Source organism: Podarcis bocagei (genome assembly GCF_964188305.1).
Source record: "Podarcis bocagei genome assembly, chromosome: 4".
NCBI classification, from domain to species: Eukaryota; Metazoa; Chordata; class Lepidosauria; order Squamata; family Lacertidae; genus Podarcis; species Podarcis bocagei.
Genome location: NC_138128.1, coordinates 12,187,964 through 12,213,598, shown reverse-complemented (window position 1 = coordinate 12,213,598; position 25,635 = coordinate 12,187,964). Strand labels below are relative to the sequence as shown.

At 43.6% G+C, this 25,635-nt stretch overlaps 2 protein-coding genes across 7 annotated transcripts in view; one reads left to right on the top strand and one right to left on the bottom strand.

The window, feature by feature from the left end:
• Positions 1–18,959, top strand: part of KCNMB2 (potassium calcium-activated channel subfamily M regulatory beta subunit 2) — a 329,491-nt gene extending 310,532 nt beyond the window's left edge. For all 6 annotated transcript variants that reach the window (XM_081190650.1, XM_081190648.1, XM_081190652.1 and 3 more), the window contains one exon: positions 15,690–18,959. In XM_081190650.1, coding sequence (XP_081046776.1) covers positions 15,690–15,974 — 285 coding nt within the window. In that variant the 3' untranslated portion in view covers positions 15,975–18,959. The remainder of the gene's footprint in view (positions 1–15,689) is intronic.
• The window catches only part of ZMAT3 (zinc finger matrin-type 3), a 327,537-nt gene that overhangs the window by 209,674 nt on the left and 92,228 nt on the right, over positions 1–25,635 (bottom strand). The window lies entirely within an intron of this gene.

The window sequence follows — 25,635 nt, the reverse complement described above, 5'->3', positions numbered from 1 at the left end:
CCACCTACCGTATTTTTTGCCCCATAAGACGCACCGGCCCATAAGACGCACCTAGTTTTTTGCGGGGGAAATAAAGGGGGGGAAATTTATTTTCCCCCCCCCAGGTGCGCTGCGCTACACCAGGAGCTTGGAGCGTGCTGAGCTCAGCGCGCCCCAAGCTTCTAGGTGCGCGCAAGCAGTCCGCTAGCCTTGGGAGAGCCGCGGGGCTCTCCCAGGGCTAGCAGATCGCTGCGCTACACCAGAAGCTTGGGGCGTGCCGAGCTCAGCGCGCCCCAAGCTTCTGCATGCGCGCAAGCAGTCCGAAGCATGGGGAGCCCGAAGCACTGGGAGCCCGAAGCACAGGCGGCCGCCCCAAGCCTCGCGCACCCGGCGGGACCTCCTGCCGGGTGCGCGAGGCTTGCAGACACTCGCCCGAAGCAGGGGGAGCCCTCCGGAGGGCTCCCCGTGCTTCGGGCGACAGGCTGCCGCCCCAAGCCTCGCGCACCCGGTGGTACCTCCTGCCGGGCGCACGAGGCTTGCAGGCATTCGCCCCATAAGACGCACCCCGATTTCCCCTTCATTTTTGGAGGGGAAAAAGTGTGTCTTATGGGGCGAAAAATACGGTAGATCCTAGCTATGATTGGTCAAGTTACAGGCTATATATATATATAGTGATGGGATATATAGATATATACCGTATTTTTTGCTCTAAAAGACGCATCAGACCATAAGACACACCTGATTTTTGGAGGAGGAAAACAAGAAAAAAAATATTCTGAATCCCAGAAACCTCTGCGCAGCAATCCCTCTTGCTGTTCTGGCTTCAGCGAAAGCAATGCAAAGCCTCTTCAGGGCAGGGGGAGCGTTCCTCCCCCTGCCCTGAAGAGGCTTTGCCTGGCTATCCCAGAAAGCAGAACAGCAAGAGGGATCGCTGCACGATCGCTGTTCTGACTTCTGGGATAGCTGTGCAGCCTGCATTTGCTCCATAAGGTGCACACACATTTCCCCTTACTTTTTAGGAGGGGGAAAATGCGTCTTATAGAGCAAAAAATACGGAAGATATTATTAAATTTCCTAATTTGCATTTCAAAATATTTGTTTAAACTACCTTAAAATATCAATGACTTCCCTTCTTCTCTTTCCATGGTTCATTTTGCATACCATACATCCCTGCATATTTTACATGAACTAAACCACTCAGGAATCCATTGTTACATCCATCAAAACTTAGTTACACTGTTGAATTTATCTTAATGCTACCAGCGTTTTTAAATGAACACAATTTTCACTCATATATTCAGTAAACATTTTCCAGTCTTCTTTAAATGTACATTCTTCTTGTTCTCTTATTCTACATGTTAAATCTGCAAGCTGCACATATTCCATGAGTTTAAGTTGTCATTCTTCTTCGGTTGGGACCTCACTCGTTTTCCATTTGGGGGATAACGAAACACAGGCTGCCGTAGTAGCATACATAAATGGTATTTTTTGACACCTGGGAATTTCCCTCTGAATTATCCCCAACAAAAAGGACTCTGGTTTTATTTTGTTTTTTAAACATTTTTTTCAATTCATTATATATCATTTCCCAATACCCTTTTACAAGTCCACCACATATGATAAAATGTACCCTCAACCTCATTACATCTCCAGCACTTATCTGATCTGGACTTACACAATTTAGCAAGTCTGTTCGGAATTAAATACCATCTATATATTTTTTTTAATAATTTTTATTACATTTTTTCCAATTACAGATAGAATAGGAAGAAGAAAAAACAGAAAAGATAAAAAAAGAAAGAAAAAACCAAACCATTTCAGCAACTTATTTCAACTTCTATCGGACTTCCCCACATCTCCCGCACAGTGCATTCTTAACAATAAATTTATCAGCAAATTGTAGCCTTGTGTCGTATGTTTCTTTTGTACTTTCAATTACAATTTAAGTTTAAATCCCTTATTTCCCATTTACTCTAAAAACATAACATATTGTCATCTTTAGCCATTTAAACCTTGATTCTTTCAATAATGTTATCCAATTTCATATATAATCCACTCTCATTGCTGGGGCTAACCTTCCAAGTCATGCGGCATCTTATAGTTCATATAACTTATAAAACTTCTGCAAATAGTCCTTAAATTTTTTCCAGTCCTCCTCCATTACTTCTTCTCCCAAATCTCGGATCCTGGCAGTCATCTCAGCTAACTCCATGTAGTTCATCAGTTGCGTCTGCCATTCCTCCAGCGTGGGCAAATCTTGAGTCTTCCAGTACTTAGCAATAAGAATTCTTGCTGCTGTGGTAGCGTACATAAAAAAGGTTCTATCCTTCTTTAACACCTTCTGGCTGACAATGCCCAGAAGGAAGGCCTCCGGTCTCTTAGGGAAGGTGTATCTAAACACCTTTTTTAACTCGTTATAGATCATTTCCCAGAAGGCCTTCACTCTTGGACAGGTCCACCAAAAGTGAAAGAATGTCCCCTCAGCCTCCTTACATTTCCAGCATTTGTTATCAGACAAATGGTATATCTTAGCAAGCTTAACTGGGGTCATGTACCACCTGTAAACCATTTTCATAATGTTTTCTTTCAAGGCATTACATGCCGTAAACTTCATACCGGTGGACCATAACCTTTCCCAGTCCTCAGACATGATGTTATAACCAATGTCTTGCGCCCATTTTATCATGGCTGATTTAACTGTCTCATCCTGAGTATTCCATTTAAGCAGCAAGTTATACATTCTCGATAATAGCTTGGTCTTTGGTTCTAACAACTCTGTCTCAAGTTTCGATTTTTCCACCTGGAATCCTGTTTTTTTGTCTAACTTAAAAACCTCATTGATTTGGGCATAATGAAACCAATCTTGCACCTTACCCTTTAGTTTTTCAAAGCTCTGCAACCTCCAATTATCTCCAATGTTTTCTATTATTTCCCAATATTTCGGCCAGCTGGCCTCCATATTGGGTTTTTTCCGAGCCTTGGCCTCTATTGGTGATAACCACCTCGGAGTTTTACTCTCCAATAAGTCTTTATATTTTTTCCAGACCAAAAATATTGCTTTTCTGACAATATGGTTTTTAAACATTCCAAATGTTTTTGCCTTGTCATACCACAGATACGCATGCCAACCTAACGAATTATTAAAGCCTTCCAGATCTAGGACATCAGTGTTTTCTAACAGAATCCAATCTTTCATCCAGCAGAAGGCAGCAGCTTCGTAGTATAACCTTAAGTCTGGCAGGGCAAACCCCCCTCTTTCCTTTGCATCAGTTAATATTTTAAACTTTATTCGGGGCTTTTTGCCCTGCCAAACAAATTTCGAAATATCCTTCTGCCACTTTCCAAAGCATTCCACTCTGTCCACAATCTGTAAGGCTTGAAACAGAAACAACATTTTTGGCAAGACGTTCATTTTTATAGCTGCTATTCGGCCTAACAAGGATAATTTCAATCTTGACCAGATTTCTAGGTCTTTTTTAACTTCTGACCAACATTTCTCATAATTATCTTTAAATAAGTTCAAATTTTTAGAAAACAGATTAACCCCCAGGTATTTCACTTTTTTAACAATGTTTAGTTCTGTTTCCTTCTGGAACCCATCTGTTTCAGAAGATGTCAAATTTTTTCCTAGTACCTTTTTTTTTTGTTTATTCAACTTAAAACCCGCCACCCGACCAAATTCCTGAATCAGTTCTAAAACTCTTTTTGTACTAGATTCTGGCTCCTGTAGTGTTAAAACCAAGTCATCTGCAAATGCTTTAAGTTTATATTGTTTCGCTCCGACCCGTATTCCCTGTACCTGCCGATCCTTCCTGATCATATTCAGCAGCACCTCCAGGACCGAGATAAATAATAGAGGGGATAGGGGGCACCCCTGTCGAGTTCCTTTTTCAATAGAAAACTCTTCTGTCACCACATTGTTCACTATCAACTTAGCCTTTTGTTCTGAATAAATTGCCTCTATTCCATTCTCAAACCCCCGTCCCACTCCCATCCCTTCCAAGTTTTTCTTTATAAACTTCCAAGAGATATTATCAAAGGCCTTCTCTGCATCGATAAAAATTAACACTGCTTTGGTATTAATATTTGTTTGCAACAGTTCCAAAATGTCAATAATGTTCCTAGTATTGTCAAACAAATGCCTGCCTGGGAGAAAGCCTGCTTGGTCCTTATGGATTACTTCATTTAGTACTTTTTTAAATCTATTTGCCAAAATGTCTGCAAATATTTTGTAATCCACATTTAGGAGTGAGATGGGACGGTAGTTCTTCAGTTGAGTCTTTTCAGTTTCCACTTTGGGTATCAATGTGATGAATGCTTCTTTCCACGTTTCTGGTGCCCTCCCTCCCCCCATAATCTGGTTGCAAACCTCCATTAAAGGTTGTATCAAATAGTCTTTTAGCGTCCTATAATACTTGGAGGTGAGACCATCAGGGCCTGGAGATTTGCCTAGTTGCATGTTCTGAATGGCATCCTCAATTTCCTGTTGTGTTATTTTGCAATTCAAGATTGATCTCTTCTCTTGAGGTAGTTCTGGTAGGCCATTCTCTTTCAAAAATTGTTCTATCTCAATCATTTCCTCAGGCCCTTGGGTATACAATTTTTTAAAATATTTCTGGAAACACTTTCTAATTTCTCCTGGTTTCTGGATGTTTTTCCCTTCAACTTCTAGGTTGGTAACATAATTTAATTTTTGTCTCTTTTTCAACTGCTAAGCTAGCAGTTTCCCACATTTATTCGCAGATTCAAAGGATCTTTGTTTCATTTGTTTGATTTTCCATTCCACTTCTTGGTTTATCAATTTCGTGTATTGTGACTGGTGGAATTTGATTTCTCTTAAAGTCTCTTTTGATTTTGGGTTCAGTCTTAATTTTTTCTCTCCATCTCTTATTTTCTCTAATATCTTATCCTTTTTTCCATTCCAAAATTTTTTCTTGATCGCGTTCTGTTGTATCAGAAATCCTCTCATAACAGCTTTACTTGCGTCCCAGATTATTCTTTTTTCCACCGAGGTATTCAAATTAATTTCAAAATAATCCTTTAAAGCTTTTTGGGCCTTTTTTACAATCTCTTGATCTCTTAACAGATTGTCATTCATTTTCCATCTGAAGGAATCAGCTGGAGTAAATCTCACTTCCATTTTCAAAGCGTTATGGTCGGAGCAGGTTTTTGGGCAGATTTCCACTCTTATAGTCTTAGGTGCCAGCCCTCTAGTTGTCCAAATTTGGTCGATTCTTGTCCATGACAGGTGGGCCTCAGAGAAAAAAGTTCCTTCTTTACCTAAGGGGTTTCTCGTCCTCCAGATGTCGATCAAATCCATATTGTCAGTTAATTCAAAAAAGGTTTTTGGTAGTCTGCCATCCTTGGTCAAGTTCTGGTTTTGTGACTTATCCATGTAAGTAGAGACCACCCCATTCATATCTCCCATCATAACAATATTAGGATAGTCCAGATAGTCCAGTAATGTCTCATGTAGCTTCTTGAAAAATTCTGATTTCCCCTCATTTGGTGCATAGATTCCTAATATCAAAACTTTTTCTCCTTGGGTTTGTATTTCAATTGCCAGGATTCTTCCTTGTTCATCTTTAAACAAAAATTTCGGTGCTAGGTTCTCCTTTGCGTAGATCACCACACCTCTCTTTTTGACTCTGTCTGATGAGATAAATTCTTGGCCCAATCTTTTATTAATTAACACTTTCCTATGGAGCCTAGTCACATGGGTTTCTTGCAAACAAATTATATCCAAATGTTCTTTTTTCAAAATATGAAAAATCCTTTTGCGTTTTTCCGGGGAATTTGCGCCATTAATATTCCAACTATACAGCTGCAGAGACATCCTGTATCAATCTGTTGTTGCTCTTTATGGGGTGTCTTCTTTTTTGTCCAAATCCGAGGGTGCTGGTTCTTTTCCAGATTCTGGTGGAGGCCAAGGAACTGCTGTTCCCTTCTGCAGGTCTTCTCCGTGGTCGTGTAGGAACTTCTGGCTGTCCTCTTTCGTTTTGATTTTAGCTTTCTTTCCTTTGTAGTTGAATGATAAACCTTGTGGAAACTCCCACCTGTAAGGTATCCCGTTGCTTCTCAAAAGTCTGGCTAAATCAGTATAGTTGGCTCTGAGATCCAATAGTTGTTTAGGGATATCTTTGTAAATTTCCGCTCTTTTGTCCTGGATCTCAAGTGATTTATTGAAGTGGAGGTCAAGTATTTTGTCTCTCTCCTGTTTAGTCCTTAAAATAATCAAACAGTCTCTGGGCCTGTCCTTCCTGGCAATTCTTCCCAATCTAAACGCAGTTGTTATCTTAAAATCTTCGTCCTCTTTTATACCCCAGAATTTAGAAAATTCTGTTGTTAGATAGCCAATCAGGTCCTCTTTCTCAAGCTCTGGGATAGAGCGTAATCTTAAATTATTTTCTCGATTTCTCAATTCCACCATAGACAGGTAGGCCTGCTGGTCACTGACGTGCTTGTGTAGTGGCCTTACCTCTCCTTTCAATTCTTCCACTTTCTGAATTGCTTGATCAGATTTCTCATTTGCAGCCTCGGCCAATTTCCGGTTCTCAGAAGTGGCGTCTTTTAAGTTCCCAATTGTTTGTGAGTGTTGAGCCACTTGTTCAGATAGTTTTGTAATTGAGGATGTGGCTAAGTCAATTTTTGCTGTTTGATCGTCAACCTTCTTATTTAAAATTGCAAATTGCTGTAGCATTTCATCTAGAAGGGTACCAGATCCCCCTGCAGCCATATCCTCAGTTGTTGGCTGTTCAACTTCCTTTAGTGGAGCTGTTGTTGAGGGTACAGCTCCCTGTAGCACAGCAGGGACCGAAGATCTGCGAGACTGAGAAGTCAAAGTTGTTTGAACAAGTTGGCCTTTCCCTGCTTTCGCTGCAGATCTTGTTTTCGGAGGGCCACTCATACCACAGCTGTCTATGAGTCAAGGTCAAACTGTCAGTTTTCCCATAGGAGAGACATTCCTCAGAGTAGATAACAAAAACAGCAGAGAGTCAAAACAAAGTTAGTTCCCAGGAGTTTGTAAATCCAGAGCTCCACCAGAGGGAGTGTTGTTACAGTTCAAAAAGAAAGGAAGAAAGTTTTAGTCGCCATTAAAGTTCCTGCAACTAAATAAAGTCACAATAGTCCTGAATTTTTCCACTTGCAGAGCCCTTTCAAAATTGCCACAAAGAGCCCATCTGAGGGTGCAAGATACAGTTGCTTAATTGTATCTTCTAATAGTGCCTCTATGTATCCATTTCCACTTTATAAATTGTATCCGCAAAGACAACCCATTTCCCCTGCCAGCCCGGGACTGGGTTTTAAGGTTTTTTTTAAAGTCCACAAAAGGAGAAGGTTCCCAAATTACATCAACACAAAAACATAAAGAAGAAAAATAGCTTGCCTTTCTCTTCAATTGTCAGTTCCACCAAGCGCATGCTTCCCATTTTACGATCCCTTTCTATTGCTTCCAGCTTGTCAGTTCCTTTGCCTTTGATCTCTAAACACTGCCGGAAGACGGACTTCCTTTTCTCGTCTCCCGCTTTCAGCCAAATTTACAATTTGTAGTTCCAAATTAAGATACTTCTTACTCACGAGTAGATAATTTAGGATCCAATGCTTGAGGAAGAAAGGTCGGCGCTCATCAGCAGCAGCCGCGCGGCTTCGCTCCCGCAGAAAGAGCGATGTACTCTCAGCACCGCTTCCCCTCCGCGCTTCCGGAGCCCCTTACGGGGTCCCTTCTTCGTTTTGGGGGTCGCTCCAGGTGCCCGCCGAGTCCCACGGCCACGAGCTCACTCTGCTCGTGGTTTTTCTTGATGGATCGTTGCTGTGCCGTAGCGAACGATCCTTTTCTGCGGAGCCCCTCTTCAGAGACTGAAGAGGACCGCCATTGCTTGTTTCGCGCTGCCTCCGGAAGTCCGGAATTAAATACCATCTATAAATCATTTTCAGGTAGTTCTCCTTCAAAGAATAACATGCTGTGAATTTTAGGTCGCTGTTCCAAAGTTTTTCCCAGAGAAGCAGCGATGGGCTTTAAGCTTTCTGGCCAGGCCTCTATCATTGCACTTGTGCATATTTGCACGAGGGCCCTTCCAAGCTGCCCTAGCCACCTGCCTGAATCTAACAGAACGAGGGAGGGGGTGCATTTATTTGACATGCACCAGAACCAGGGGCAGCCCCCAAACCAGCCAGGGAGGCAGCTTGCCATAGTTTGTAGCCCCTCTGTGGGTCGTGAATGCAGCTGTTGTCAAACCAGCATCTTTTCAGAGCTGCCTCAAGTCGCCTGGCGACTTACTGTAAGAGCTTCATGGTAAGTTCCAGCACCTATTTTTCTTGGGGGGAAAGCACTGAAAAGAACAAAGTATGCTTAGATATCCCAGGTGAAGGGTGGGATAAAAATGTAATAATTTTCCATTTTTGGCTCAAACAGCAGTTCTTTCCCCAGTGCTCAATACAGCGGTATTTTAACACTGGATAAAATGTGATTATTCCTTGTGTAGGGAATTGAAAGGGGTAAACACACCTTGGGGCCTGTGTGCTGTCAGGGGAAACATACACAACAATGCCTGTCTACCAGCCATTCCCACCCACCCGCTGCTGAAGCAGCAGTGGCATTTTCTGGGACTTTGCACGCTGCACCGAGGGAGGCAGAGAAAACACTTGCCAGTTTTCATTCTTCAAAATGCCCATCGTTATTCCATTGTAGAGACAGAACGTAGATCTTGGCCTGCAAAAAAAAGAAGAAGAAAGGTGGTTCAGAGAGGGGACCTTTTTTTTTTTTTTAAAGCCTCTGCTTGCCTGACACTCTATCTCTCCATCCCACACTGGATGCAACCAAACCAGAGGTCTCAGTATAGCCAATATTAATCCACAGCATTGCTCCAGTGGCGGGTGGCAGAATCCAAAATAAGACCTTTCTTTTTGTACCAACTAAAACGGCACAAAATAGTGAGCAAGCTTTTGCATTGTGCTTCAAGCCCCAAAACCCATCCCCCATGGAAATAAAGACAGTGGAGACAGAATTTAGTTTAAATGTTAATGGGCAATTTTTGGCCACAACTTTATTAAAATACACAGATGTGACTGGTATTGGCTTAGACATTGGTATCAAACTATAGCTGGCTCCTGCCCCACCCTGCAGGAAGCCTGGAAGGGTAAACAACCAGCAGGGGGATCGCCGTCAGTGTATATTGACTGGTGCCCACCCCTGGGATTCCCGGGGGTCCTGGCATGGCCCTAGCCCCTCTTCGGGCTTTGGACGAGATCCAGACCCCCGGATTCCTTTAACGGAATACCCTATTCATTGGAGGGGCAGGTGATGGCTGCACCTCCCCTCCCCACATTCCCCTAAACCAATGCCTAACCGCCAAACCTTACAAAGCTGTGACGATTGCTAAGAGGTAGGCAAAAACCAAGTGGCCACAGCCAATCTGCCACATTGGAAAAAATTCCTACCTGGCCGCCATTCCAAAACAGGCGACCAACCAAAGTCCAAAGCAAGGCCAAACACGACCTAATTAACAGGTGGGCGGACGGGTGTTCGGCAGCGCGAAGAAAAAGGAGGTCGCTACGTCGCACTGCCAAATAAATACCCCCAACCCCCAACCTTGCCATGCTGCTGATTGGCTAAAGGCCATTGGCATAACTGTGGCACCACCAGCTTGGAGCAGGGCAAGCCCCGCCCACAAGCCGGTTAGGGAAGAGTTTCAGGGTCAAGCACAACATGGACCCTCTGTTAGGAGGATCCAACTTACCCTTCTCTGGGCTAGATGTTAAGAAAAACAGCTAAAGAGGCAGGCAGGGAGTGCAGAGGGGGAGGTTGGGCATGATGTAAAAACCCCAAACTCTGGAGTTTGCAACTATTTAAAGACAAGAGTGCAAAAGGATGTTATGGCAGTTTAATTAGCTTCGGTGGTGCTTGGTGCAGAATAAGATGTTCAGTTATGCAAGGATTACAGGGCTGGATAAACAACAATGGTAGTTCTTGTGTTTAGTTGTTGTTGTTGCTGCTGCTGCTGTTTTAAAAACATCTGTATTTCACACTCACACAAACACCACGGGAGCAATTGCTAGCAGAAAAACAGCTAGACGGGAAACGGTTAAAAAGCAATTATGCCATTCCTTCTGCCAAACTTATCACCTCCCAGTACCAGGCTCCTTTAAGGGCTTTTTAATGTGTCAGATAAAAGTTACCCCTGGCTGCCTGCAATGTCTGGTTTGGCCCTTAGCTGCTATGCTACATTAGCTCTTGAAATCTCAAAGAGTTTCTGCCTGTTTTAATTCACACTTAAATCCCCCCAGCTGCTGCTTCCTCTTAATCTAATGCAGGTACAGTTAATGCTTGCTTGACTCAAGGCTGTTTTTACAGGTTATGATTGCCTCTCTAGGGCTTCCCCTCCTTTATCGTTCCCCATCCCGCCCTCTGACATACCATTGTGCAAACTGAATCCCAAATCAGTTTTGTTAATGCAACATCCCTTGATGGTAATGCTTGACTTCTTGACCTAGAATGGAATTTAAAATACTCTTGCCGAGTCCTTCAGCAAATCCGCTCTAGGCAGAGATGTTCCGTGTTCATCTCAGAGGCAAGACAAGCTCCATACCCAAAGAAGTTCCTAGCAGCAACTAGGACACAACCATGCTGTTGTTGACTTTCAATTTTTCTGGATGTGGTCACTCACACTCCAGGCCTGGTGTGCCCTTGAACCATTCTCCTCCACCCATCATGCATGTATCTTAAGTGGCTGAACTAGTAAGGCACAGAAAAGCTCAAGATACACGTTGATCTACCCACACTTAGTTGTTATCTCTGAGAAACGTAGAAAATAACAGGATATATTTATACGAATACTTCCAACTTACACGACCCCTTAAAAATTAGCTGATGAAGGTGAGTACATCAAAACAGGACCCTGTCCTGGTTTCTGATCCATAATTGACTTCTAACTTCTGCTCAATGATTGAAACTAAGATCTTCACATCAAATCTGACTATGGACTAACATGAACCTATCTCTACTCATAAACTCTTATCTCTAATACTGTAATGAATTATTGTGTTATACATATCCTTATGAGTTTGAGTTTGTAATCTCTGTTTGAGTTTGTAATCTCTATTCGAGTTTGTAATCCTTGTCAGAATACATACTTTTGAATGGATTAGTTTTTGTTACAGTTGACTATTGATTTGCGAGTAGGGACCACTCCCACTATTGAAACTTATATTGGCCAGAGTTCTTGGTGTGCTTTTTTCTTGAACTAGTAAGGCAGCAGGTAGTTAGAGCTAGAGACCATGGCAGGTGGAGCCACTAATTTCCACTTTTGTCCCCATCTTCCTCCCTGTTGAGTTCTGCAAAGGCATAGGAAGAGCCTGCTGTCTCAGACCAATGACCACCTAGTCCAGCACCCTGTTCTCACAGTGACCAACCAGGTGCCTGTGGGAATCCATCAAGCAAGACCCAAGAACACGAGTTCTCTTCCCTCCTGTGGCATTCAGAAGCATTACTGCTTCCGACCATGAAGGCAGAGCGTAACTACCCTGGCTAGTCACCATTGATAGCCTTTCCCTCCATGATTTTGTCCTCCAATCCTCTTTTAAAGTCTTGGAAGTTGGCGAGCGTCACTGCGTGAGTTCCATAATTGGGCGAATCCTTTCTTTCATCTGTCCTGAATCTTCGGCTTCATTAGGCGTCCATGTGTTCTAGTGCTATGTGAGAGGAATAATAATAATAAAAATTCTCTATCCACTTTCTCCATGCCGTGCAACACTGAAACTAAGGAGGAGGAATGGACTATGCAGAATTAGATAAATTAACAGGAAGGATTCGAAACCTGCGGGATCAGAGATTCTTAGAAGCCTGGAGTAAATATATGAACTATTTGAAAAGGAATTGTGATGAACAGATTACGCTAGTAGGATTGCAAGAAGTTTTGTAAGGTGAATTATCTGAAATGTTACAAGAAAGACTATGAAAAGAATTATTAGTTGAGGACAATTAAATGCAACACAGAAATTAAGAAATGCAGAATAAGTGATAAAGAACAGAAAATCATCAGAGGTGTTGACGGAAATCTAAAACATTGTATAAGATGAGAAGATATGTTGTATGACTGTTGGAACTGATATGTTAAAAAATCAATAAAAATGTGTATATATATATATAAAAAGAAACTAAGGAGGAGGAAGCTGGCTAACAGGGCGACTCCCTGTTGTGGTTGTAAGTAAGAAGGCAGGCAAGTGGGTTCTGGCTGAGGGCAGCTTGAATTTGGTGGGGCAGTGTCCCATTTGCCCAAATGGATCAGCCTTCACTGACCTTAGGAGCACAGGAACCTGCCTTATACTGAGTTCTATCTCAGTATTGTCCACACTGACTCACAGTGGCTCTTCAAGGTTACAGTCAGGGTATTTACAGCCCTATCTGGAGATGCCATGGGTTGACCCTAGGACCTTCTGCATAGAACCATAGAAGTATCAAGTTGGATGGGACCCTGAGGATCATCTAGTCCAACCCCCTGCAATGCAGAAATATGCAGATATGGAGGAGACAGGGATCGAACCCGCAACCTTGGCATTGTCAGCACCATGCTCTAACCAACTAAGCTATTGCATGCAAAGCAAATGCTCTACCGTTGAACTGCAGCCCTTCCCCCAGCCTTCACTAAGTGTGATCATGGTCTAACCATTGGTCTCTGTTCATGTCCTTTTAATTTCTAAACAAAGAACTGGATCCTAGATCAATCACACCAAATGGTTAGTCTAGCTCCCTACTAAGTTACTTACACTGCACTTTTAGGTCTCAGAATGGACTTGAGAGGCGAAGTGGTGATGCTCCCCAATGAACAAATGACTTTTAATTGTTGTTTTCTTGCTGATTCTCACTCTTTACCTGCCCCCAGAAGTCTGTTGTTATTTAATGCTGTTATTTAATGCTATTTAATGTTTTTATTTAATGAAGGACAGGCTGATCATGTTTATTTAGACGCACTGCCAAACAGTGAGCAAACTGCATCCATCATAAGCTTCCTATGAATCATGCATAAGGCTCAACTGCAAGATCTTTTTACAAGAACTTTCAGATGAAATCTGAGGACTCAGAGAGATGGTGGGCGGCAAATGATTTCCTGAAGCCAGATCCTTGTCTCTGGCTGACCTTTTTCACTTCCACCACTGTGTAGTTTGAGGTTCTGGTAATGGCAACACCAGAACCTAGTGGCTGCCATTTTTCTCTCTGCCAGGAAACCAAGAGTGGGGAACCTGAGGCTCTCCAGATACTGTTGGATTCCAACTCCCATCAGCCCCAACCAGCCTGGCCAATGACCTGGGATGGTGGGAGTCGTGTCCAGCAATGCAGGTTCTCCACCACTGACGTGAGAAGAAGGGTACTGCTCTGATCATCATGCAACGTTGTTCTGAAGCCCACCAGAATGCTGGAGATGCTTCCTACTTTCATTTTAGGCAGAATCCCTGGAGAAATAAATGGCTTCCGCTATTCTCTGGGAGGCCATCACACCAGCAGTAAAGCACAGTATTCATGTTTTCCTGGTGTGGGTAGGCGTGACTGCAGTGTTGTTTCTTCCCATGATGCCAAGGAATGTGAGAGACCCTGGACCACTTGGAAGTATCCCATGTTGCACCTCCTCTTAGCACCAGCAGTAACTCATTTCCCCAAGTGTTAACACTTAGGGATGTAAAAAGCCATTGTTTTCCATTCTGCGCCACATGCGTCATATAGAGCACTGTTTCCATTCCACTGCGATTCATCTTCCACTAAAAACTACAATATTCATTTTGCTTTCTGCTACAGCAAAATTATGTAACTTACATTATTTATATAAACTGCATAAGGGAGTCGGGCATGCTTCACGAGGGACGGCATTCCACAAATCGGAACCACCACTGAGAAGGCCCTGTCATGAGTCAAGACCTGCTGACAAGGCCTCACCTGCTGATCACAGAATTTGAGATGGTTTTTGAGATGAATTTGAGATGAATTTGAAATGGTAGATGGTGAAGGCACTCTTTTATGTACTTGGGTACCAAGCCATTGAGGGCTTTGTATGCTGGTACATACCACTGGGTCTGGTAGCTCAATGGCAGCCACTGCAGCACATTCAGAACCAGTGGCATATGGTCCCATTGGGCCACCCCACTTAGCCTGCCTAGCAATGTTGCTGGTGACTTGTGGAAGTCTGTTGGTAGTTCACCACACCTCAACCAGGGTGATTTGTATCATCAGACTATGTGGATCCCCGGCAGAGTCTTCCAGAGATTTCCTGCTCCTTCTTCTTCCAGAGCTTCTTCCAGAGTCCCCAGTTAAGGGGGGAAACGGTTCAAAGTAACAAAGCATTTATTGTTTCCAGACAGAAGACAAAGGCAGCCACTATTATCCACTAAATACAGTTCTTCTGGTTTTTGAAGCAGAGATACATATGTGCAGAGAGATTCACTAACACTATTGCCATAATAGCTCACGCTATTGTTTAAAAACCATGGCCTCTCACAGATTCAGAGTCAAACCCTGACAGCAAACAGGGCAGGAGGGCGTGCAACAGGACAGCAGAACATGGACAAGACATCATACAATGAAAGCAATGCCCCAGAGACCAGGATCCCCATCTTTACACGTAGGCCTATTTCCTGAACCAATGAGGGGGTGAATGACTCAGCAAGTCATACGCTCAACCTCATGGATGTTGCTATGGTAACCCAGTGCACCCGGTACCCTTATCTCAGGACATCCAGGCTTGGGGGCTCTGCTCCTCAAGACGTGAGCCCAAACTGTGTAATTTAACCCGAGTTTTACCTCTTTTTTTCCTACTATAACAAGGTAAACAGAAACGGTGAGGTGCTCTTGCCAGTGGCAGGCAACAATAGCTGATGGTTACTTCCAGCTGTTTGGCTTGACGAGGGGCCATCTGTTCCACAGGCTGGGAATACAGCTGTGTGCGCCAAAGTAATGAAAGCAGGAATCCAGAGTCTGGGACTTAGCGTGGGTCCCTTGGGGTACCCGTTGTCACTTTCCTCCCACCTCCAAGCCATCTCGGAGCCAGTGATATTACTGACACTGCCGGGGAAAGAGTGAGACTTGTGTCCCAGAAGGTCTGCACTACCAAGCCTCCGAAGGTCAACACAAAACCTGCACAGCCTTTTCAGTTCATTGATCACACCAATCCCAGAGGCAAGAGAAAGCACTTAGATTTCCAGCAGAGGCAGAACAGTAAGAAGAATTCTGGGTGTCCTTTTCTTCTATCCCTATATATATATTTCTCCGAGTTTTGCAGCCCAATACCCAGATTCTGGTCTAGACTCCAGCTGTTTCAACTGCTACGCTTTGCTTTTCTCTACTTTTGATTGCTAAGGGCTCGGGGAGCTGGAAAAAAAATATTGGATTTGTTTTCTTTTCAAATAATCAAGCCACTTTGTTGGAATATTTACTTTGTAAGTCACAAGTGATGCCGAAGCAGGAAGTGTGAGTGATGCTTCCTGTTTTCATACTTATGTAATATCCGAAAAGGGAGTTTGTAAATCTTCCCTGGGGGGAGCGACATGTGCCTCCATGCACAATTCTTGACTGATTGGTCAAAGCTAAGTAAATACAGATCCATTCTTTGAGGAAAGCCATATTTGTATTTTAAATGTATGGGTGTACATACATATTCACGAGCATTTGGTTTGGCCAGGGATGCATACTGTCTCTTATCTCATTTGTTTTTCTCCCCCTCCGACAGTGCTCATATATACCCAAGTGTGGCAAGAACTTTGAAGAGTCTCTGTCCCTCGTGAATGTCGTCATGGAGAACTTCAGAAAGTACCAGCACTTCTCCTGTTACTATGACCCCGAAGGCATTCAAAAGAATGTATTGCTAACCAAACTCTACAGCTCCAACGTGCTGTTCCACTCCCTCTTTTGGCCAACTTGTATGATGATAGGAGGGCTTGCTATCGTTGCCATGGTCAAGTTGACCCAGTATCTGTCCCTCCTCTGTGAAAGGATCCAAAGGATCAACAGATAGAAGCAGCCGGCTCGCTTCCGGGATGGATTGACAGCTGAAATACTGTTGTTGTTTTTTTTCATTCTTCACCAAAGAACCTTAAGTTTGTAACGCGTACGTCTGTTCTAAGTTCCTTATATTTTTTATGAAGTAGAGCAATAATGAAAAAAGGCTGTTCTATATGCAAACGTGATGCTGTTATTATGCAGGTGATGGGAGAAGGAATCGCCATTTGCGTTGGCCGTCTACATAATCTTGGTTTACGCTGCAAAATTGTTACTTCTTTCTTTTTTCTTTTCCCTTTTCTTTCTTTCTCCTTTCTTTTTCTACAGCCAAAATAGGGCTCAGTGTGACCCATTTGCCAAGCCTTGTTGATGAAACACATCACCATTTCGTTGCAAACCCATTCTGGAGGGATGTATTACATTGCTGCGTGTGTGTCCATGCGAACCGTTTAAGTTCCACCCAAGGCTGTGGAGGGAGAAGGTGTGGGGAGTACAAGGAAATTTGGAGGACGGTGAGAGAGGTTTGATTTGTCTGGCTGAACTAAGATGGATTCAGAAATGTATCTCCAGCTGCCTCCTAAACCAAGGTCAAAGGGCAGCCACACATTAGCAGGAAGTCAGGGTGTGCATTCTTCACACCCAGGCCCTTACCCAGAGAACGCTAATCAAACTTCACCACCGCTAAAATCTTTAGGACATTTTAGCCATGGTTGATTTTCTTGGGATGCGAGCAGTACTTAGTTTCTTCTGGATTGCAGGGAGAGGGGGGGACCCTCAAAGTTCTGGATCAGAGCGATTTTCTTCATGTTGGCTTCATGCTCAGGGTTAAGCTTTCCCTTCCAATGTTTTAGACATTTATTTGCAATATCTTGGACTCACAGATCATTATCTACCAAAGCTACAGCCAAAAAAGCAAACCCCACAAATCGCATTAATCTACCACGCCCGTCGACTCCATTCATCTCCGACTCCAACCTGAGCCCTGTTGGCAGAGATGGGACCAGAAAACACTTTCCGTACAAGTTTCTTCTCTGTATTTTTTTTCCTTGTATTTGCTACCATATCACTGTAAAGAAGAACTAAAACAAAAAACAAAAATACAACCCATAGTCAGCTATTTTTTCATTTTTTACTTCCAACTATTTTAGATTTTTTTACTGTATATTTAAAAGAAAAAGAAAAAAAGAATACTAGACAAGAGGACAAAAACATATATTAAAACTAGTGGTGTATTGTAATACGAATATGTTATATTTTATTATTTCTTTTATTAACTGAAAGTGAGAAGTGCCCTTCTTGTATTTCGTAATGTCCAAACCTGGATATGCCTGTCACTAAGAAGAGCAGCGTCAGGGGTGGGGGGAGTCTTAGAGGCCGTTCACAGTGGCATTTTCACTCAGATAAAACTTAGGTCACATCTACACCATAAACTTAAAGCTCTCTTATACAACTTTAACAGCCAAGGAGAATCCTGGGAACTGTTGTTTGTTAAGGGTGCTGAGAACTGTAGGTCTATGAGGTCAGTGCCCATAGCAGACTACAGCTCCCATGATTCTTTGCGGGATTTAAAGTGGCATAAGAATGTGGTTGTGACCATTCTTGCAAAACATCCTTCAATTTGAGAGGCTAGTAAAGAGAATGGGTAGCATACAATATTATTCCTAGAGAAGTGGGCTTTTTTAACCAGTACACAGCAAAATAAAAATTCAAGGGCATATTGGGCAGGGAGGGGATGAAATTCACACTATTTACTGAATTGCGGTAAGGCTGCAGAACCAGGAACATGCATAAATCATAGCTGCTTCCAGATGACCTATTTATTGTGCATTCTGATTTTCTTGGAGGGGTTAGACAACATTGTGTCAAGGCAAAAGGCACCCCCCACTTTCTGCTGCATTTCCCCATCACTTTACTTATCGCAAAAAATCTGATGTTTGGGGGAAGTGCAAGATCTCCAGACAAAGTTTGATTACGCAGCCTGAATTTGCCAACATACGATTGAATCCCACCCGAAAAGAGGGTCCATCTGGAAGCACCCTATGTACGTGCTCTGAGGTATGCATTACCACTAGGGAACACTAAGTGGCTGCCTAAGGAGACACTTTGCAAGTGCTAGTAGCAGGTCTTGTTTCTGTTGTTCTAAGCTCCGCTTTGGTACAAGCGCTTGAAAAGAAAAGGTGGTAGATTTGGTGGTACATAGAACCAGAGAATAGCCACACAGCAGGCAAAAGGTCCAAGCCACCATATGAAGGTGGAGAGAGTGGTAGGTGGAGTGGGTCAGAGTAAAGCATGAGTAAAGCGTGAGTAAAATGTGAGTAGGTGACAACTCATCAGATATTGGGAGGAGTGGAAGTCACAAAATGGAAGAGAAAAAAGAGGAATATCAGTCTGGGGCAGTTTTGAGAGTCAATGTTGAAGCCCAACATGCCACAGGGATAAATGGGGAAGGTGAGCAAGGCAAAACTTGCAATGAATTTTTCCACCCGTTCTCTGTGGGATTACAAATAGTATTCACAACTTTTGTTAGATTATACTCAAAAGACAATCTTGTCAGGTTCAGGTCATGGAACGCCTAAAAGGCAGAATGTGAGGTATTCACCAATCATCCCCTAAAATTACCATAGAACTTTTTTAAAGGAACTATTTATATGTGTATTGGAAGCAAAGGTTAACCTTTTTTTTTTTTTGCCAAAAGGAGAAAGCACATTTTTTCTGTCCAGCTCGTCCATTCTCCGCGTACTTCTCCCCCCTCCTCTGACACCACTCCAATAATGTAATGTTGGGGGGGAACTTTATGGTGTTACAAGACTCCATGAACTGTTCAGTGTCGTCTGAGCTGTACAATTGAAGTCTGCAGCAGTGAAATTAATCTTTGATCTTGTAATCCATAATGCAGCTTTTTTTCTCAGGCAAATAAATTCCTGGGGCGTGTAATCAGGACTTCAAAACTGTGTGATTTGGTACAAAAATTATTCAATTAAACCTTTGAGATTTCAATATGCTTGGCAATCGGAAATGGCCTCTTTTTTTTCTTCCTTCCCCATGCCCCCCCCCAAAAAAAACCCATTTGGTAGGATCTATGTCAGGGGTCAGCAAACCTTTTCAGCAGGGGGCCGGTCCACTGTCCCTCAGACCTTGTGGAAGGCTTGACTATGTTTTGGGGAGAGAGAAAAATGAACAAATTCTTATGCCCCACAGATAACCCAGAGATGCATTTGAAATAAAATCACACATTCTACTCATGTAAAAACACAGTGATTCCCGGACCGTCCGTGAGCCGGGTTTAGAAGATGACTGGGCTTGATCCGGCCCCCGGGCCTTTGTTTGCCAACCCATGATCTATGTTCCCAGCAAAATCCCAGCAAAATTCAGCCTACAATTAGCCTCTCTTACTGTCTTTCATACATACCTGGGGAAATTCGAGCCAAAGTCTTCTAAGTAATTGGTACTGCCATCCTATGCAGTCTTGTGCAACAATCTGTGAGCAAGACTCATTGAACCCAGTCACATCTTCTAAACCCAAACCATATACCCAGAGTGTAGGGTTGCCATACGTCCAGAATTCAGCCCTCGCAAACGGTGTCTGGGTGGAAATTGTGGAAATCCGGACATATGGCAGCCCATGTCGGCAATGTAGATTTTGGCGAATTTCATTAAAGATAGCTCAAAAACCCATAGCTCAGCAACTTTTGTGTTCAGATTTTCACTTATTGAAATATGGCAACCCTACCAGAGTTTGTAAGAGTGCAGTCGCATTCCCCAGCCCAACCAAGGGATTGTCTTCCATGAACATGGTTTTAACAGTAAGTGACTGTGGAGGCCAATTCTGGATCCACATGTCCTTCCACAGTGGGGAAATTGGTTTCCGGGCAGGAGTTGATCACGATGAGGGTTTGCCAAGCGTGCCTTCCTCTTAGCACGTTTCTCCCTTTTGTCCTGAGTTCGAGTGTCTTCAAAGCCCATGACGCCTTTGGTAAAGGCTGTTCTCCAACTGGAGCGCTTGCAGGCCAGTGTTTCCCAGTTGTCGGTGTTTATACTACATTTTTAATAGATTTGCCTTGAGAGAGTCTTTAAACCTCTTTTGTTGACCACCAGCATTATGCTTTCCATTTTTAAGCTTTAAGTTTTTAAGCTTTAAATGTAGAGTGCAGATGGAGCAGAATTTCAGCCTCAGATATCAGTTTCTCTAAATAAAATAACACAACCTCACACACCTTTATTTGCAAGCAAGATGCCACAGTCCTATTGACTGTTTTGTTTATCCTTCCCTGAATCTTCTAGAACAGAAGTCGGGGCTTGAGGCCTGGGTGGCCAAATTCAGCCCTCCAGAATGCCGTCTGACCCTTAGAACTGGCCCCAGGCCACATATCTCACTAGCCATGATTTGCCCTCCATGTGTTGATGAAATCTGTCCTTAAATTCTGATGATGCTTCTTATTGACCTGGATGGAGATCAGAGAGATGGGTGGGTGACACCTAATGTGTCGAGGTTAAATTTACACTCGTTGCTCCACCCACTTCTGCCAATCCCATGTGGCCCTCACAAGGTGACCCTGAAGGTAATGTGGCCCTTGGACTAGAAAAGCTTCCATGCCCATTCTAGAAAGAGCTTTGGAATCGCAATTTGGAGACATGTTCAAAATTTCACACTGCCAGGTCTCCACCCAAGGGACGCCAACATGGGAAGTTGAACATTGTCATGTGAATCCATCCTCGTTTGTTTTTGCTGACAGCAGTTGGCCTAAAGGTGGAGGTCCTTTACAGTGGTACCTCGGGTTAAGTACTTAAATCATTCTGGAGGTCCGTTCTTAACCTGAAACTGTTCTTAACCTGAAGCACCACTTTAGCTAATGGGGCCTCCTGCTGCCACTGCGCCGCCAGAGCCCGATCTCTGTTCTCATCCTGAAGCAAAGTTCTTAACCTGAAGCACTATTTCTAGGTTAGCGGAGTCTGTAACCTGAAGTGTATGTAACCTGAAGCGTATGTAACCCGAGGTACTACTGTATTTGTGTTTCTCATAGCAGAACAACACATAAGTGATATTTTGAGCATCATTTGCTCACAACATGGGAGCAAAGAGCACGGCCATCGCTAGCAGTCCTACAGCTGATATTGTACACTCTTTCTCCGATGTCCGCTATGTGCCTTTGCACATAGCACTGAATGCACAAAAGATTCACCAGGAAGCATTGAGGTTAACCCTGCGCCCCCCGACACAAACGTTTGTGCTCAGGGAGCAGCATGTGACATTCAGAGTGACATTCAGAGCAGGCCTACTCCTTGCTCCCGGTGTTGACATACACAAGAGCAAATAGCACCCAAACAGGGCTAGAATATTCCAGAAAAGCATTTGTGTTCAGGTTTGGCTTGCAAGCCCTTCTGGTTTTTATTTACTCTTCCCTCCATCTCTGTTTATGAACAATAATTGAAGGCTCACTACATTTCTGTCATGGGTGACCAGCTTGGGGGACAGAAAAGTTAACTGAACTGTTCAAGGCCACCGGTTCTGGTGGAGACAGGATTGCAGAGCTTCTGACCTCTGATTGCTTTTCCTGGGAGCTGAGAGCTTTGTCCAAGTAATCTCTGAGAAGTGTGGAAAAGCAACAAAGGGGCACAAAAATAGAGAACAGCAACCAAGTCGGAAAAAATAGCCCAACTTATTTTCTGGGCAGAAGTATTGCCTTCTCCCCGAGGTTGCCAAACCTTCCTTAAAACTTAACAGAATTCTGAATGCTCTCCCTGCTGTCAGGACCGGCAGGTGAATTTAACTGTTCCAGTTCTCCGGCTGGTAATTCACTTTAAATTATTGTTTTACCTCACTCAATCCAATTACTTCACGTTATTTCGCTGCCCCACCGTTCTCTGTGCTAATGTCAACAAAATGATTACAGGCTGCAATGGCGTCAAGATGTTTCACCCACAGGAGCGTCGGTAAAAATGTTTATGGCCTGACACATTGAAAACAGCATTTGATGTGTAAATGTCGAGGATAATCAGCTCTCCTGTCACTAACAAACAAAATGCGGGAAATATGCAGCCTCTAAAATGTCATCCATGGGACTTTGAAAGCTGCCTTCGCGCCTGCCACGTAAATCCTCAAGCAAATGGACTGTGTTTTTTTGTCAATCATCTCCCGGAGGGTCGCATCTGATGAGAGCTATTTGCCAGTTGTTGCTCTTACATAATGGATCTCAGAAATTTGAATAAGGATCTCAGCACTCAGCCGCCTCCCCCCACCTCACCATCCCATGTGCTGGAGCTTCTGAAATCGCAGGCTGGTGGGTAGATTCTGAAAAGGCCTTTGTGGCTCTCAGGGCCAACGTGGAAAATAACACCTCCCATTGAAAACAGCCCCCTGAACATGTCTTTTTTTAAAAAAAATATTATTATTAATTTTATTAGTATTCTCCACACAACAAAAACAACAAAAAATAACAATACACAAAAACAACCATACAAAAAAAGACAAATCCAAATCTTCCAAATTAATAATGCAAACACTAATAAAGAAAAACAAACACTGACTTCCTTTTTTTTAATAAATATTTATTAAAGTTTTCACAATATTACATAATGAAAAAGAAAAAAGAAAAAATACAAAGTAAAAAACAGTTAAAAACAATTCTATCTTTTTGTCACTTATCTTTCATTTGCTTGTTTCCCAGACCTCCTCATACCTCCCTTTTTTGTATTCCAGTTCAATTTATTAGTTCAGCAATTCCTTCCCTCCTTATTTTATCCTGTTCAGGAACAAACACTGACTTCCACCAATCCTACAGCACCTCCTTTACCTCTCATTGTGTCTTCCTGTTTTCCTTATCATCTCTATCCTAGCATCTAGATATATATCCCTCTTTCTTAGCCTTTCACTTCACAAGGTTATTCCAGACTCAGCCAGGTTTCTGTCCTCAAACCTTGGCTTTTAAGGTATTCATTTAGGCACTCCCATTCCTTTTTCACTTCACTCCCTGCTCATGTCTTTCTGTCTAGAGGAACTCCTTCACCAGTCTGGTGCTCTTCAAATGTTTTCGACTACAGCTCCCATAAACACCAGACAGTGCTGGCTGGGACAGATGGAAGTTGTAGTACAAAACAACTAGAGGGTACCAGGTTGATGAAGGCTGTAATTAGACATGGGGAAGAAATTTAATTCCGTTCATGTGGAAAGGCAAATCTACAACATTTGCACTTCCTGAAACAAAACGCAAACCGAAATACTGCTACCCTTCAGAATTCGCCTTTATTTGAATTTTGTGGTGCAGTTCTCCAACCAAATAAGATTTGCAAAAATGTAGAGTTTGGGGGGAATTAATAAAAATGAACAGATTACTGAAAACAACATACAAAAATGTAGGTAAAAAGGTAAAAGCTAAAGGACCCAGTCAAAGGCGACTATGGGGTTGCAGCGCGCATCTCGCTTTCAGGCCAAGCAAGCCGGCGTTTGTCCAAGACAGCTTTCCAGGTCATGTGGCCAGCATGACTAAACCACTTCTGGCACAACAGGACACCGTGATGGAAACCAGAGCACACAGAAACACTGTTTACCTACCTGCCACAGCAGTACCTATTTATCTACTTGCACTGGTGTGCTTTCGAACTGCTAGGTTGGTAATACAAAAGTGTATTATATTAGGGAAAACTAGGGAGCGCATGGTGCTGTGGTCTAAACCACTGGACCTCTTGGGCTTGCCAGTCGGAAGGTCGGCAGTTTGAGTCCGTGTGACAGGGTGAGCTCCTGTTGCTCTGTCCCAGCTCCTGCCAACCTAGCAGTTTGAAAGCATACCAGCATGAGTAGATAAATAGGTACCACTGTGGTGGGAAGATAAAAGGCATTTCAGTGCGCTCTGGCACCCATCATGCTGTCCCATTGCGCCAGAAGCAATTTAGGCATGCTCGCCACATAACCTGGAAAGCTGTCTGCGGACAAACGCTGGCTCCCTCGACCTGAAGCGAGATAGGCACCACACCCCATAGTCAAGTTTGACTGGACTGAACCATCCAGGGGTCCTTTAACTTTACCTGTATTAGGGGAAGTTGCTTGCAGTAAGTGTGTGCATAAGTAAAAACTGCATGCAACCACATTTGTAGGAGAAATTTGCACTATTATGCTGGTTAAGTATTAAAGGGGGGGCACAAATTGCTGCAGAAATGTGGAGAGCTGGATTTAAGACTGGAACATGAGAAACTGGGAGAGCCAGAATGGACAGATCCTTCCATCCCCAGCTCTGGTAGACCTTGCATTTGACCAGATGATGGGCTACAAAGCATCATAATGTCAAGACAAAGATGAGGTTCTATTAGAATGACCAAGGAGGAGAGAGCTGGGCTCGTCTTCAATGGGAGAACGTTATTTACCTTCATTTCAGAGGGAAAACCATCCAGGAATCAGCCTGTCAAGGCCACAAACTAACGTAGAAATGAAACTGGGGGAAAGATGACTGGATTGCTTGGTATTTGAGTGAGGTTAACTCTGGGGTCAGGTATGCCAGGATGGGATGGACAAAAAAGGAAGCCTAGCTGCATTTACATACACAGAGAGCCCTGTGAAGAGAGGAGTCCCAAAGGAGTCGATGACCCTCAAGGAGTCCTTCCAACTCTACAATTCTGCGATTCCTTGAAAAGAAATAAGAGACTTGCCCAAAGCCCCCAGAGAAACCAAGAAGTTTTAAGGGATATGAGGCTGCTCTGAGCCTAAGGCCACAGCTGTACTATACAATTAAAGAAGTACTATACCACTTTAGGACACGGGTGGCGCTGTGGGTTAAACCACAGAGCCTAGGACTTGCTGATCAGAAGGTCGGCGGTTCGAATCCCTGCAACGGGGTGAGTTCCCGTTGCTCGGTCCCTGCTCCTGCCAACCTAGCAGTTCAAAAGCACGTCAAAGTGCAAGTAGATAAATAGGTACCACTCCAGCGGGAAGGTAAACAGCGTTTCCATGTGCTGCTCTGGTTCGCCAGAAGTGGCTTAGTCATGACCCAGAAGCTGTACGCCGGCTCCCTCGGCCAATAAAGCGAGATGAGCGCCGCAACCCCAGAGTCGGTCACGACTGGACCTAATGGTCAGGGGTCGCTTTACCTTTATACCACTTTAAACAGTCACAGATCCTGCCGCAAAGAACCCCGGGAACTGTAGTTTGTTAAGGGTGCTGAGAGTTCTTAGGAGACCCCTGTTCCCCTCACAGAGCTACAATTCCCAGCATGGTTTAACCACCAACCCCTCTTCCTATGGAATTCTGGGAACCATAGCCCTGTGAGGGGAATAGCAGGGTCTGCTAACAGCTCCTAATTTCCAAGCTCGCTTTTATCATTTCAGCTTTGTGGGAAAGACACACACTGCCTAAGGGGGCAGGTGGAAACAAAACAAAACCCTTCACTAGCTAGCAAGGTCAAAACGTGGCCTTGCTCTTCTCCGGTATGTGGGACAGAGCCCGTTGTTTTCAAGCGGGTTTGCTGACGTTCTGCATCGCCGGCTGCGTGAGCAGAACTTCTCAAGGTTGTTCCCAATCACATTTTAATGATGTGCATGACACCGGCACTGCAGTTGCGAGAAGACTGGAGCGCACTAGAGTGCAAGTAACTCTCCTCACAGTAGCTAGGTTCTTTTTATTTACTTAAAAATACGTTCACTGTGCTGTTGGCCAAAAGTTTCGTTGTGGTTTGCGGCAATAAAAGCAGCGA